Genomic DNA, 14,934 nt, shown 5'->3' with positions numbered 1-14,934 from the left:
AAAAGTTTTCAGTCCAGTGCAAAGTCAAGTGTACCAGTCATTCAGTTCGTTGGTATTAGTTAATTATTATTAGCTTGAACGTGATAACGTGAATTAAGGACGTTCTGGCGGAAATCTGCTAATACATACATTATTATCAAACTTTTAATTTGGTCAGATAATGAGTTACCTGTGTTAGAAATTATAATGCAAGAGAGAAAAAAAAACAAAAAACGAGTGCTTCTTCGTTTCCGAGATAAAGCGAATGGGAAAAACTCCCTGATTTTGAAAAATTGGCGCAAGAAACTCATTGGTCTGCAATTGGTCCCGATTAAGCTAACCTAGGGCCAGCGAGAATCTTGACATCAGTTTTGTAACTTTTCGGCGAGGTTTTATGCTCATGTTTTATGCTGTTTGTCTGAGTAATCGCAAACTAAAACTCTTTCCTATAAGAATATTGCTTTTCCGGCCGTGGCTGAATATTCTCATTTTTCTGCGGATTTTACGCTGAAAATATTCCTGTGAATATTCTTAGATTATAGCGTATTACATTTCTGTTTTCCAATGTATTTGGTGTCTGGATGTTGTTAAAATAATTTTTGAGCCCTTCTGCAGGCATTAAAAACTGATATGACGCACATAACTTCTTGCAGAAATGTTATAAGCACCGAACATTCGGCTAGTGCTGATTTTGTTGTTTTTTGGTTAGTTTTGTCGTTTTGAGAAAGGAACAACTTTATACGGTTTAGTTTAAAACATATAATTGTATTGTATTTGCAATTTTTCGACACACAAAAATTCTATTCTTTTCAAAATCTCTTCGGGATTGTTGTTAAAGTTTTCCGAATATTAATTTTAAGGCTTAAAATTTCAGACTCAATATTCTCATAAAATGTATTCTTTTATTCTTTTCCAAAAGAGTGTATGCAAAACATGAGGAGTGAAAAACACTTTTATACAAGAAAAAAAATACTACTTCGGTTAACCGTTTTAATCCTTGTTTTAGCGTTAACCGGCTTCCGAACAACCCGGCCCATGGTTTTTAGTTAGGACCTTTTAAGAGGAGTCAATGGGGGTAACTTATCTTGTCATTTTTTGTATTCAAGTGTGTCTGTTGCGTCAATGATCCCAAATGTTACCATCCCTTATAAAACTTGACCCTTGAAGCCGTCAGACAGCTCAACGGAGAGCTAAAACAAGCGGAATTATAATATCAATTATATAGACTTTCACTTTTTTCTCTCTTTGGTTTTTTCGAAACGTAAAGTATGAAACAGTACGGTATCGAATATGGTGTTCCGTATTGTTTCCCTTTGTGATCATTTATCAGCCGCAGGCGTAGGTTTGCAAATGCATTTGTGGCATTGAAGTATTTGTTTACAGCTGATTTTTCATATTCAGTCAATTTCGACTGGGACACAATTTTTCAACTCTGTCTAATTGGATCCTTGTTGCTCATGCGGAGCAGTTAATTGCCGTGTTTTATTATTAAACAATGGTAACCTTTTACTGGGCAAAGGGGCTCCTTACCGAGCCAAAGCCTGGTCGAAACATCTTATATTGAATTATTCCTTCTGCCATCTAGCTCATTGCCTATTCTGTTTTTGGGAAATGTCCATTAACGTACATGCTAATTACTGGCTTAAATTTCCTGAGAGGTCAAACAGTAAGGACATTTTCCAATAAGTTTCCTACTAGCTTTTCATGCCGTGTTCCGATACAGCTTATTGTACTCCTTTCTATAAAGCGTTTTCCAAGATCGATTCTAAGCCTGCAATTTCCTTTCAAAAGCAATTATACGAGCAATACAGCGGGTTTGTTTTGACTCGTCACTCTTTTCAGTTTTACTCCATCTCTTGGGGTCTTTGCTGCTTAAAGCGGTAAAGGACCGAATTATCATCGAATAATTTGCGAATATTCGTTGGTTGAGGAAAGTACCCGAAGTTTAATTAAACGCTGTTTGAGTGATATTTAAAACCAAACACCAATTTAATGTCAATATCGCGATATGCAGTTGTCGCTTTTTTCGTAACAATGAATGGTTATTGAACACCTTTCGCGAAAAACGTCAATCTAATGAGTTAATTTAAAGTCACCGAATGTTTAGCAAAATGCACTTAACTGTGTTGCTTTCACTGTGCCGGGTGACTCCGCCGTTCTTCAGATTTCTTTTGTTCCGTTGGGCGAAACGAAAGGAAAGTTAAGAGTTGACCATGAACAAGAGCGAGGAAGACAACAACGGATCGGAAAATGAACTAACACTGACTCGTCCTGAAACTATAATTATCATCCTAAACTGTGTTCTGAACGCTCCACTGATACTCGTATCCATTGTGAGCAACGCTTTGGTGTTGACCGCCATAATAAGAACGCCTTCCATTCGCTCGACGCAGATGATAATGCTGTGCAGTCTGGCTGTTTCAGATATCCTTGTTGGTCTTATTGTTCAACCGATTTATTGCACTCTTCTACTCACGAAAGACCATGACTTATACCATGTTTCAACAATGTTAGGGTATTCTTTATGTGGCGTTTCTTTCTTGACAATAACAGCCATCACTGTGGATAGGTTCCTGGCGCTTCACTATCACATGAGCTATACTTCTTTGGTGACTGAACGTCGTGTTAAATGTAGTTTAATGATTATATGGTTGTTTAGCCTACTTATAGCAGGGTTTCACTTTTTAGGTTTTCGTTTACAGAGCTCTCTTGTTAGCATTGTTACTATCATTTGTCTCATAATGTGCACGTTTTGTTACATCAGAATTTATCGCATTGTGCGTCGACATCAGTTTCAAATTAAGTCTCAACAACAGGTAGCGCAAAGTTCTGACGCTGGAAAAAACTTGAATATTTTGCGTTTGAGAAAAAGTGCATTGAACACATTCGTCTTCTACATCGCTTTGATATTATGTTATTTTCCAATATTTGTTTCATTGGCTCTTACTGCTCTTTCCATCAAGGACTGGGAAAGCGAATGGGAATTTGCTAATACCGCGGTATTCTTGAACTCGTCCATCAATCCGTTTTTGTATTGCTGGCGTCTTCGCGAGCTTCGAAAGGAAGTTGTTAAGACAGCAAGGCTGATGTCCTGTAAACCACAAGAGGAAACCTAGAAATTTATTCTTTCTGAACGAAAAGAAGAAGTAAACTGAAGTTTATAGCGAGGCGGTAATTTTAATTTTTTTTCATAGCTGTCTGTGTCTGCAGAAGTCCTGTAAAGAAAAAAGAGGAAAACTAGAAATTATTTCTCACCAAAAAGAAGTATAAAACTGAAGTTTGCAGCGAAAAAGTAATTTTCGTTTTCTCTGTTAGTTGTGTGGCTCATGTTGTCATTGAGAATTGTAAATAAACGAGATGCAAACGTAATTTGGAAGATCTTGTTATGAAGGATCGAGTACTGTTATATGAGGCATCGAAAAACAAGCTCACTTACAATGTAGGTGATAACATGCAATTTTTATTTTCTTTTTCTGTATTATCCGTGCTGAATTCTAAATGAAAACCAAAAAAACCTGCCGCTGCACTATTTCATTTCCATTTAAAAGCGAAATGTGCGCTTAAATACATTGTCGCGGCAATTGGAATGTAACGTAATTCGGCGAGTTATATTGAAACCAAAACAAAACGCTGCCCCTGTTGTATTTTATTTCCATTTATAAGCGATGTGTGCACTTAACTACATTACCGAGAATTGGAATATAACCTAATTTGGCGAGTTATATTGAACAATTAGACTCAGTGTGAGTTCGATATTTCTATGAGGCGATATTTGATGACGCGGAAGGCCAAATCATCTATCACCTGGTAGAAATCGAGAGCGAAAGTTGTAATTGTTTTAGTAGAATTCAATTTCATTTTCCACAGATAACGATTTTCAATTATATCTCCGCATATTTAAATGATGTTTAAATAACAACACTCGTGAATCTGCGATTCAAAGGGTCCAGTTTTTGTAAAAGGAAAAAAAAAATTAGAAACATTATTTCAATATAATTACAGGGGATTTTTACCATTTGCAATTTTCGACTCGTAAATTGTGAACCCCACATATTGAGACTCTCGGGTAGTGAAGTAAATGTATCTGTATTTATTAAACAATTTTACACATTTTATGGCAAATAGACTCCTCGCCCCTGGTCATGTCATCTTTTATTAAAATTTTCCTCCGCCTACTGGCTCCTTACCAATTCTAATTAATAAATTTGGGGACGGTGGGAGGATGATAACCAGAATTTTACCGGAGTTTTACCTCGCACGCTTAATATTTGCCATGTGCATATTTGAGAAGAAATTACATGCTGATTACTGGCTTAACGCTCCTTCGAGGGAAACAGTAAGGACAATTTTCCAATATGTTTCAGTACTACCAGTTTTTTGTGCTATGTGGTGATCCAGCTAATTGTGGTCCTTTTTATCAACCGTTTTCCTAAATCAACTCAAACGCCGACATTTTCTTCATGATTGTTCTTTGTATTTACGCTGTGCGACCCAATATACAATTTGCTCAAAGTCGTTTTGACAACTCTTGTCGTGTATATTATATGAACATGCCATTTCATACTACTTAGTCTGCGCGCTCGATGCATGACGTGGCGTGTAAATTGCATGCGCAGTAGAGATGCGCGCAAACAATTAGCGCGGCCGTCCTTCTGTGGCTTACGAATTACAAAAGCCGATGTTTAGGGTGTTAGCTAACCGTGTGCACATTTTCGACTTCTCTGTCTGTCTGTCTGTCTGTCTGTCTGTCTTTTTCTCTGAAAGCTTTGTGAGCTGGCAGTGCTGCTCTTTCATTGTTTTTGGCTTTTATTTGCTGTTCTTCCTGATCGTCAACCATTCAATTCCTACTAAAATCGACGTTTATCACTAAGAAATACATTACAAAGTGTTCTTCTTTACCTTTGTTTAGAAGGGAGCTACCGGTATAAAACCCGAAAATAAAAAAGAAACGAAAATAAAATTTAAAAAAAAAACGAAAATAGAAAAGTCATTGTAGTCGTGGTTAATGTTGTCAAATGGTATATCTCTCCTTAGGAGCATAAATGGTTGTTCGTTGTTTGTCAGAGTAGAGGTGATGTTAAGAGGGGCCACATTTCATGTCTTGTTCACTGACGCCTCGCAGCTTCCACCGCCATTCAGGATTGACAACTTATCAGAGGTTTGTGTTAATTCTTCATGACTTGCTCAAAAACAGTGCGTAGGAAATAGCATAAAAACATGATGTCTCACATGGTTTGCATGACCTTAAACATAACACAATATTTACTGTGGCATGGTTACGTAAATTTCCGGTGATTATGAGAAAGATTTAAATTCTGTTCCAAGGAGCGTAGTGCAGAGATAAAACGAGGAGGGTCGAACCCGAAAGGGCTGCAGAAACATTTGTAGCGAGCTAGGCCATGTACCAGGTTCATATCCAAATAAAGTCCTTGATTAGCACGCAAAGGGCTATGTGAATTGGACTTTAACCGTGTATGTTTATTGACATATTTGATTGTGTGACAGGTGCCAATCGCTTTTTATCAGTGTGGAACAGAAGACAGGTTAGGCACCATTCTTCAACCAGAACAATCAGGTAATATGAGCTGTATGCTGAATACTCCCCATCTTTCTATATAGTCCCTGACTCCCTTAAGAGAAAAGGAAACATGAAAAGAGCAGGAGCAAAGTTCGAACATTGTTGGGACAATTTTAAACTGACAATTATTGGATGAGGTTTTTGTGATATCCGGAATAGTCGAGGTTGAGGTAAGTGTTATCAGCCTAAACCGAAAGCTGAGGCTGATAACACTAACCGAGACCTTCATTATTTCGGGTGTCACAAAAACCGAAGCTAATAATTGTTTTATTATGCATTGTTTTAATGAAAATAACGTCAAACGCATTATCGCACCGAACACAGTTGATTTTCGACAAGCCATGTTCTTACTTCGCTGTCCGTGATCTTGACATTGCTCTTGGAAATTATGCATTGCGCGCGCAACCTACGGATTATTCACTAATCTGCTAGCAGATTAGTGAATAATCTGTAGGTTGCGTTGTTTCTCAGAATTAACTGTAGGCTTTTTGCCAATGAGAAGACAGATGGTGACTACAATGTATAATAGTGCTGAATACTAGCTTAAACTGCAAATCGCGAACCACCCATTGGTCGAAGTGAATATTGTGTACACGGTTATCGCCTTGCAGCCGTCTTGAGCATTTTTCGGATTTGTGTTCTCTGATTCACTCACGCGCGAGATAGCTACCAGTGAGACTTAAAGTTTTTGTATATTAACTACACTGTCGTTGTTTTCTGAAGTGCCCTACTCATGGGATGAACCCACTCTGTTACCCGAGTTATCTGTTGGAGTGATGGCAAGTGGATCGTACACACGTTATCACATGCAAGATCTTGGTGAAGGCGAACGGCTTTACTACTATAACCCCATCTACGTCGTGTTCACACACACTTTTTCCAGGTAATCTTCTCCCAACTTCGTCCCCAGGTTGGCAATCGATTTGACCTCGACCTATCGCTACTTCATCGCGGTTAATTGATCAATCGTTGCTCATAGGGCAATAATTTTGGCCCTATTTGACGCAGAAGTGGTGTTACCCATTTCATACCTTGGACACCAACGGTGAAAAGCGCAACTTGTTCAAACTCAGAGGGACACTTGCTCGAGAAAATTTGAATTGAAAGTTGCAAGCTGCACGAGCAAAGAGTCAGTTAATGTTGGAACGTCACAAGGTTGCATCTAAAACCCGTCTGGTTTGACGATAACAGTGTTACACAAGTCTAAAAGTTACGTTTAGGGTCACTTCTAAGACAGGGGCATTTTCGGGCTTTATTTTAAACGAATGCTTGAGTTAGATTGGTAATATGAGAAGAAAACAGGCGTTCTGTACTCAGAAGAATTGACTTATCTTGTAAACATCTTTCCTACGAGACGAAAAACATGCAGAGCCTGTCTTGCAGAGGATGACATAGCGATGGGTTCCAGTTAAAAATGAATTCTTATTGATGTGCTCTGATGAAATCATTTTTCAGCGTGGATGGTCACAATTGCGGTTCAGTTCATCTCAAACCTGCTGTAGCAACAGATGAATCATCTCTCGACTTGAGAGAGCTTGTGTTAGATGTACCACAAGGTTCAGCTGTCCTGTTAAGAAGGAAGGTATGCTCTAAGGATAAAATTTAAACTGGCGAAACGTTCGGAAGAATCACTGAAGTTAGCAAGCTAGCGTTCAAGCCAGATACGGCAGGTTTTATATTGTTAGTTGCATGTGTTACGTGGTGTACCCCCTTCCGTAATCCAGCAGGCCATTTTGGAGTTGACTTTTTGCCTTTGTTTCAAGCTAAGACCTTGTACAATATCTTACTTGTGCTTAGAAAGATCATTGTTTTTTTTTCAAGTCAAACACATTTTCACGAGAACGATTTGCCTCGGTTTGAAACAGAGGAAAAAGGCAAGTTAAGTATGGTGTATTCACGACACATGATGTCGCCTTATTTGCTACAATAACGATACCTCAATGACATATGGCAAGCGCTTTAAATTGAATTCACTGACTGGTGCAACTTCTTAGCTTTGCTTTGTAACTTATGTATGTTTGTAACTGTTCATAACTCCTCAGGAGCCCCACAGAAGGTCCCAGCTGTGGCGTGTGACTGGTAAAGGCCTGTTACGTCACGAGGGCTCCTCACCTCCGTCTGTGAAGCCGTCGTCAGCCAATGCTGGACTTGTGCTGGATATTGACAGCTTAGCTCCTCCCACCTGTGGAAAGTACGTGCGCCTGGTGCTGAGTAAGCCTAACCCAAGGCGGATACACTCGCAGACATGGTCCTTCACTGAGGTAAACAGAAATTTGATTTCACTTGTGCTCCTTATCAGTATCATTATTTTATGTCCACACACCTGGTGTTGATGATGAGGGTTTGGAAAGGGTTCTAACTCCTTGGCGAAACCTGAAAGTCAGTTTGAAAGTGAGGCGTGCAGAAAAAAAAGTGAAAAACAAGCTGGCATCCAACACCGTATTCTTCTACCCCTCCTCCGTGAGTTAAAATATGAGGCTCTGGACTGAATGGAGTTTAAAAAAATCTATGGAAACAAACAAACGAGAACGTAGGACAAGTTTGGCGTAATTCGTCAGCTGAGGTTAATCGTTTTCCTCACTCGGATGAGTTCCTACTTGGCTGTCTGAATAATACGGGAGAGTAGTTTAAACCTTTTCTTGGAAGGCTCCCTTTGCTATTGTGCATCTAGGATATTTCCCCTTATCACTCACTTTCAACTCACATTGCAATCTTTACTTGTGTCATTATTAACAGGATAATCGCATGAAGTGTGACCTTCCAGGGTTATATGTACAACCGAGAGGTGGAGTCAAAGGCTTAAAAGATGGTGAGTGTACAGTGAACAGTTTCCACGTTAAAGGAGTTTCAGTACGGCATTTTGAGTTATTTTGGCCACGTGCAAAATTGCCTTTAAATCGAAGGTAATCTAAAAATGGGAGCTACGAACATAGAAAAACACCAAAGAGATAATAAGAAACCGTAAAGGAAGAAGGATGGTTAAGGATGGAGAAGATTGACACGGATTACAAATGAATTTAGGCTAAACTTTTTAAGTTGCGTAAACCGTGACATAGTTCCTTTAGAAAGACTCATGTCAGTGTTGCAAGTAAACAAGCACATGTATATCTAGTTTGGCAATGCAGGCTTCAATCTATCATAGGAATATAATTTCAGTTAAGAAATGAAACTTCTTCAACGTCTTTTGTGTAGTTTCCACTGGTTTCCAAGTGTAAAGGGTTGTTCGACCTCAAATAATAGTATGGCACGACATAATATTTGAAGGTCTTGGCAAGTCGCAGCCTGAAAGAGGCCATATTTCTCGTGTTATAGTGGTGGAAAGTATGCGTAAATGGTTGATATTCTGATATGGGAGGTCTTTTTAACAGAAAAACTTGGGATCAGAAATAATTTCCTTAAATTCTTGTTCCAGTTTTACCCTTCTTGGTGCAGAGAAAATGATTTTATTTGGTTTTGAATTTTTTCCTTTGTTAACGTATTATGTGGAGAAAACATTGAGACACTGCTCAGCTGAACTATCTTACCTGCGAGAGCCTATCTTGACTTTTTAATATGTAAATTTAAGCTTTGTATGGCAGCGTTAAACAACGCTTGTATTAATTGCAGGTGTGGACGCAGTGCTTGGACCAGCAAACATCACTAAAGATAGTCAAATTCCAGTTGAACAGTGCATCAGCACGTGTAAACTGAGGCCTGGCTCTGGTTGTCTTGGAGTCAAGATCCTGGCAGATGGACCAACCAGAGTCCTGCAGATTGCTGACAGCTTACAACAGGTATGGACTGCAAAGACTAAGGCATGCGTTGAAGACTAACGTTCGCCTGGTATTATCTTAATATTCCCTTATTTTTTATTTTTTGAAAATTTGACAGCCCATGGAACAAATACCAGTTGACAGTGATTGTCGGTCCACTAGGCCGGACTGAGTCCGCAGTTCTCTTCTTTAAAGGAGCGCAGTCACGGCATTTTGAGTTATTTTAGCCAAAACACAAAATTGGCTTTAAATTGTAGGAAACCTGAAAATATCTGACTGAGATAGAAAAACACCAGCTCCTTTGAGCTGGCAGAGTAAAATTCCTAAAGAGAAAAAACATCTTTGACAATTTCTAAAAATGAAGGTGATCGCAGCGTAAAAGTTTGCGTCTTCGTTATCAAGGTTGCTTATGTTGTTAACAATTTTCAGCATTTTATTTCCCTTAGTTCTTGACATTCTCTGGGAATTGAGCTAAATTACTGTTACTGAATTGTTTATGTGAGAGCGTATTGAAAGTATCGCTTTCGTAATCACTTACACGAGATCAAAATTACATCAGGTCTTTTATTTTCTCGCCAAAATATAAGTGAGCAAAAAGACCGGAAATGTTCTGATCCAATAAGCCACCATAGCGTTGAGGTATCCCTTTCAGATACTAAGAGAATAAACTAATCATTAACTTGTTATTAGTCTGAGGAAGAACCAGAGAAGGACTGGATGGTAGTGGAACAGAAAGGTGCTATGCGCCAAGCAACCGTGAGCAGCCTGGGCACCGAGGGAGACTCATCTGCTCTTGAGGTGCAGATTCGTTTGGTTGGAGGGATTGGTGTGTCGGTTATTAACTCTGTTCCAGAAGAACTCGTCTTTATTAATTTGGAGCAAATACAGGTATACCACCCGTAAATAATTAAAATTGGTCTAATGTGGTGTTTCTTGCGATGAATCATCAAGTCCTTGAGTTTATTACTGGGGATTCACGATATCTACTCTGGCCTGTTTTTTTTTTTGCAAAACTAGAGTTCCCATCTTGGCGACTTAGTTGTTGTTATTTGTTTATCAGTGCAGCTTATCTCATGATCCTTGGGAGCCAATTCTTAGTCCTAATCAGACAGTATCAGTACAAGCTTAACTGAATATCGCAGACATTCCCAGAAGCAGCAGCCGATACCTAAATATGTGATGTTACCTATCACGACCTATTTGACGTCAGCTGTGACGTCAGCTGTGACGTCTGTAATTTTACATTGTATTATGTTTACTCAGAGTTCTCGGTCTAACCAATCAATGAAGTCGTATCCATTAGCCCGGGGCCTGTGGACTGTGCGGTCAGGCCAGCTGATTGTATCCTTTACTTACTCGATGAAGGTTTTTTGTGGTAAAATTTGATAAACTTCCACCCATAGCATAATTTTTTTTTAACCTCTTTGTTTGTCGAAACATTTGTGTACTGAAAGAGTTACGACTCTTTCAGATCAGTTGAAATCAGTTTGTAGGTTTCTTCAAGATGATATTAACCTCGAAGAAATGCTCAAAGCATAAATTACAAACTGTGCAAAAATGAAATCAACGCAAGGTTCCGTTTTCCTGGACTGATTGTAAATAATATCGTATTTTAGCATTTTATTGTAAATAATATATTTTTAGCATTCTAATTATTTTAAGCTGAGGGCCCCAAGTTTATCAGTAACTTAAGTTACTGTCACGGGTCACCCTCATTAAATAAAGTCTTTCACTTCACTTCACTGGCCTGTTGAAAATGCTCATTTTTACGTAAATTCCATCGGCCGCCTTGGTTAATCGACGGTTATTTCAAACTTTTCACAGATCTCACAAACATTTGAACTCGCTGGAACTTTAAGACGTTACTTCTGAAAATAGCTCTCCCGAACAGAGTCTTTTTGACGAAGTCGGATTTTCGGGCCTGTCTCTAGACTCTCCTTACGTGTATTTAAAGGTAGTTAAGACAGCACCCTTCCATTGGATTGATGCGGAGAAGAGTTTGATTGGAAATATGCTTTTTATTTCCAGGTGGATTACTTAAGAACTTCCAAGGTGGAAACATTAGAAGGCAGCGTAGGACGCATTCAGGTCCGTGTTTATAGGGTTGTATGTTACGGGCGTTGTTACAGTTCTTTATTTACCCTAACTTCACTAACTCTAGTCATTGTCGCACACGCTTGTTACACGTATCCATATCTAGTCAAATTTAATTGTACCCAAACGTAGAATGAACACGAAAAAAGACGAATGTGACGACCAAAACCAAAGACGAACTGTAAAACTTGTAGATCTAAACAAGGTGTATCCAGAAACTAAAACCGCTACTGACTAAAATAAATTACGCGCGAACCGAACATATAGAGTATGCAAATGAACATAACATGTACAAAAAGGCCACAAAACAAAGGAAACTAATTACGCGAAAACCTAACACCAAACACGAAGCTATGACAAAAAAAATTCTGGCGCCTGCACTAGTGGTTGCTCAATCTTATAGAGTAGAAGGTCCAGTAGATTACTACGGTTTAGTTACTTGGTTTTGCGCGGTAATCCACCGCAGGAAAAAGGATGTACATTTTACCACAATACCTTGCGAACCTAACAAAGCCTATAGGGCACAAAGAAAGCCAAATTTTTCCAATACTTGTCTCTGTACTAAGGACATTGTGCAGCCTAGGTTTGAAGATTTTATAACTTTTCTGTACGTTTTTATGAACATTGCTTAAGTTTTCGTACGCTAAGAACTATGGGTAAATGTACCAGTCGCCATCTTTTTTCCTACCAGGCCTTCACACCTGCTGCTTCTATAGGAAGCGATTGAACGATATGGCCTCGAAGTATCTTACTGGTTAGGCCACAGAGTGAACGAATGAGTCGTGTGTTCATGATAATCATTGTGCGCTATGCTGGTCAGGTTTCAAAGCTCTCGTTCTCACGAGTATAGTATTCCCCATGTGATGTAAGGTTACATTCTGAAAGACATTTTTGGAAAGGGTGTCCTTGTCTGTCAGTGCGCGTTTCCAGTCACGTTTCTATTTTTCTCTATTTGTAGATTGATAACCAAATCTTCGCCAGTCAGCTTCCAGTGTTACTCTACCTCTCCCTCCCTGAAAAGGGCTCTAAGGAAGAGACCATAGCCCAACAACAACCAACACTTCTCGTGTCAGCTTCTAAAGAACGAAGCAGACTTCCTAATGTCGAAATATTCAAGGTGAGCACTTTGACAATTACGGTGGTTGTCATCGTCGGCTTACTTTTTAGACTTGAAATACTGATATCGTTAAAACAATTAGATAATGAGCTCTAGATTTCTATAGCGCGCCCTCGTAAACTATCACGCATAGAAATCGAGAGCGAATAATCTAATTGTTTAAGTTTAAATCTGCTAGTCGTTCAAAACTTAAACAATGAGCCAGGTTCCCGTTTTAATTAAATAATGATATAAATAGGTCGCGCCACGCGAGGATAATTGACAATTGTTAGAAGTTCAAATGAAACGTAAATTCATTTAATTATCTTTCCGGGCATTGCTTTGACTACCAAATTTCTAAATCCTCTTCACAGATACTTTAAAAACGCAAAGAAGACGCGGCCATTTTGTTAACTGCAAGCTGCTAGGCTACTCAGTATCTACAACAGTACAGATAATGATTAACGTAGCCAATAACAGAACGACATTCGTTCGCTGGTAGATTTATACTAAGTAAGAATACATCTTGCTTATCTTGGTAACTCTTGGAGGCACGCAGACGTTTTGGAAGAGAGAAGACGGGTTGTAAATGTTGCTGTCAATGTCTTTTCTGATCGTTACAGACGCTGGACGTGTCCCTGCGTAAAATGACTCTCCAGATTGAGGAATTATTGCTGTTGAAGCTGCTTCAGTTCTTTGGTTATGTACAGCAGGATGATGACATCACGGCTGCAAACCAAGAGGACGACGAGTGTCTTTATGCCACACAAAGGTTTCACTATTTCTATCTTTCGTCTTAGCGTCCTATGAGCAGAATCCAAATTTAAGTTCGTTCCAAGTACTTAGTGTGTTTTTTATCTAGCTACTGACAACTGTAAAGTTATGAACGTAAAAAGCCCTAGATACCTTCGAATGTAGCCGCCTTTTGCTATCGCTTCTTTCGAAAAGTTGCCGATTTCAAGTTAGCTAAAGCGTGGCCCATACGTGGATGAGTGACGATGATGAAAAAGAGTAATAAAATAATAATACTATGCAGAAGGAATCAGTCTATATTTTGTATAAGATTTGTTTATATTCTGTGTAGGAAGGTAAAAAAAGTGTATGGCCCGCAGCAAGGATTTTATTTACATTAGTCCTTGTAAACCCCCATTGGGTCAATTAAGATTTTTTTGTTTTTTCTCATATCCGAATAGAGTAATATATTGTCTTTGGAATAAGTACCATCTTAACAAACATCAGGCCAGTTTGGTACAGCTTGTTATACATGTATTTGCTATTTACAGTGGCGCATACAGACCTTGAGCTAAGGAGGAGTAGGGGGGAGGTTGAGGTGGAGGTTGTTTGCCCCTGCAGGCTTTTCTTCCTTTTGTGAATTTTTTTTTTTTTTTTACCCTATATAAGGGTGTGGGTGGGACCCTCCGGGCCCCTCCTGGCCCCTCCCATAGATCCGCCTCTGATTTACGTTTACTGAATTCGCTACAATCAGACCCGTCGTAACTTTCGGAGAGGGGGGGTGGGGGAGGGATCTCTACCTTCGGGATTTGTTCACATTTGTGCAAGTTATTACATTCGGAACTCAACAGTGAGACAAATTGTTAACATCCAGATTACTTTTTAGGCCGACATTGCCAAGCTCATCAGGTTCATCAAAGCGCTATTACTTTGAGCACCTTCAGCTGAACTCCACTCAGCTTAAGTTATCAGTGTCAAGTGCAGGCCGGCTTCCGGAAGATCTTCAGAGTCTCAAAAGCAGCCTTGGTCTTATTCTTGTTAACTTGGAGGATGCTACTATTGACTTAGGTTGGTACACAAACCTGGATGTTGGAAAGACTTTGTAGCCACTCTCTTAAATCAATTTAGTGTTATCCCACATAACGAAATGAACCCCAAAACACTCGAAACAAAGTCATGAAGCCGGTGCTAAACACGGACAAAGTTAAGGGTCTAAGTAAAGAAGGGTTTAGTTTGGTTTTGCTCGTATGGAAGTGAGAACCAATTCTGATTGCATGGGACTTGTTACACATCATTTTTTCAGCCAAGCGAACACATAGTTACCTTTGACATGCTTTATGTTAAAGCCACGTGTGCTAATATTTGCAAAGGTTGAGAAAAATGGACTGATCTCAAGCTGCTGCTGATGTCTCCTTAACCTCATTATGAGCAATGTTAAGGGAATTCTCCAATAACCAAAGGCTGACGAATATAAACACGAAAACGTCTGACTGGGAGTAAGGCAAAAATTGAAACCTAGCTATGCGCTGAATCATTTAATTTCGTATCTCTACACACTTATTTCAACGGTTTCTTTTGCTCTTTTTTTATTGTTTCGTAAGTTCAGGAAATAACGTCATCATTCTGAATTTTATAGCATCACATTATATTCTTCTTTATTGTCACCAAAAAATTGTCCTGGCAGTATGTTTTTGGTATTTCAT

General features: G+C 39.1%; 2 protein-coding genes across 5 annotated transcripts in view; both read left to right on the top strand.

The window, feature by feature from the left end:
* The window catches only part of LOC110041639 (intermembrane lipid transfer protein VPS13D-like), an 85,374-nt gene that overhangs the window by 60,023 nt on the left and 10,417 nt on the right, over positions 1-14,934 (top strand). For 3 of the 4 annotated variants that reach the window (XM_089276877.1, XM_089276873.1, XM_089276867.1), the window contains exons 58-69: positions 5,014-5,137; positions 5,485-5,554; positions 6,281-6,440; positions 7,013-7,139; positions 7,600-7,818; positions 8,294-8,366; positions 9,164-9,330; positions 10,000-10,197; positions 11,338-11,397; positions 12,362-12,520; positions 13,123-13,271; positions 14,118-14,299. In XM_089276877.1, coding sequence (XP_089133003.1) covers positions 5,014-5,137; positions 5,485-5,554; positions 6,281-6,440; positions 7,013-7,139; positions 7,600-7,818; positions 8,294-8,366; positions 9,164-9,330; positions 10,000-10,197; positions 11,338-11,397; positions 12,362-12,520; positions 13,123-13,271; positions 14,118-14,299 — 1,688 coding nt within the window. Of the gene's footprint in view, positions 1-5,013; positions 5,138-5,484; positions 5,555-6,280; positions 6,441-7,012; positions 7,140-7,599; positions 7,819-8,293; positions 8,367-9,163; positions 9,331-9,999; positions 10,198-10,572; positions 11,055-11,337; positions 11,398-12,361; positions 12,521-13,122; positions 13,272-14,117; positions 14,300-14,934 lie in introns of those variants that run through there. The other variant, XM_089276880.1, reaches the window with a different exon arrangement.
* On the top strand, positions 69-4,939 carry LOC149117231 (melanocyte-stimulating hormone receptor-like). Its single transcript, XM_089277156.1, has one exon. The coding sequence runs from the start codon at positions 2,193-2,195 to the stop codon at positions 3,093-3,095; it is 903 nt and encodes a 300-aa protein (XP_089133282.1). The 5' UTR covers positions 69-2,192; the 3' UTR covers positions 3,096-4,939.

Source organism: Orbicella faveolata, unplaced genomic scaffold (genome assembly GCF_042242905.1).
Source record: "Orbicella faveolata isolate gen_17 unplaced genomic scaffold, um_ofav_v1 contig_12, whole genome shotgun sequence".
Lineage (NCBI taxonomy): Eukaryota > Metazoa > Cnidaria > Anthozoa > Scleractinia > Merulinidae > Orbicella > Orbicella faveolata.
Note: the sequence above shows the minus strand (reverse complement) of the source record. Positions and strands in the feature narration are given on the sequence as shown.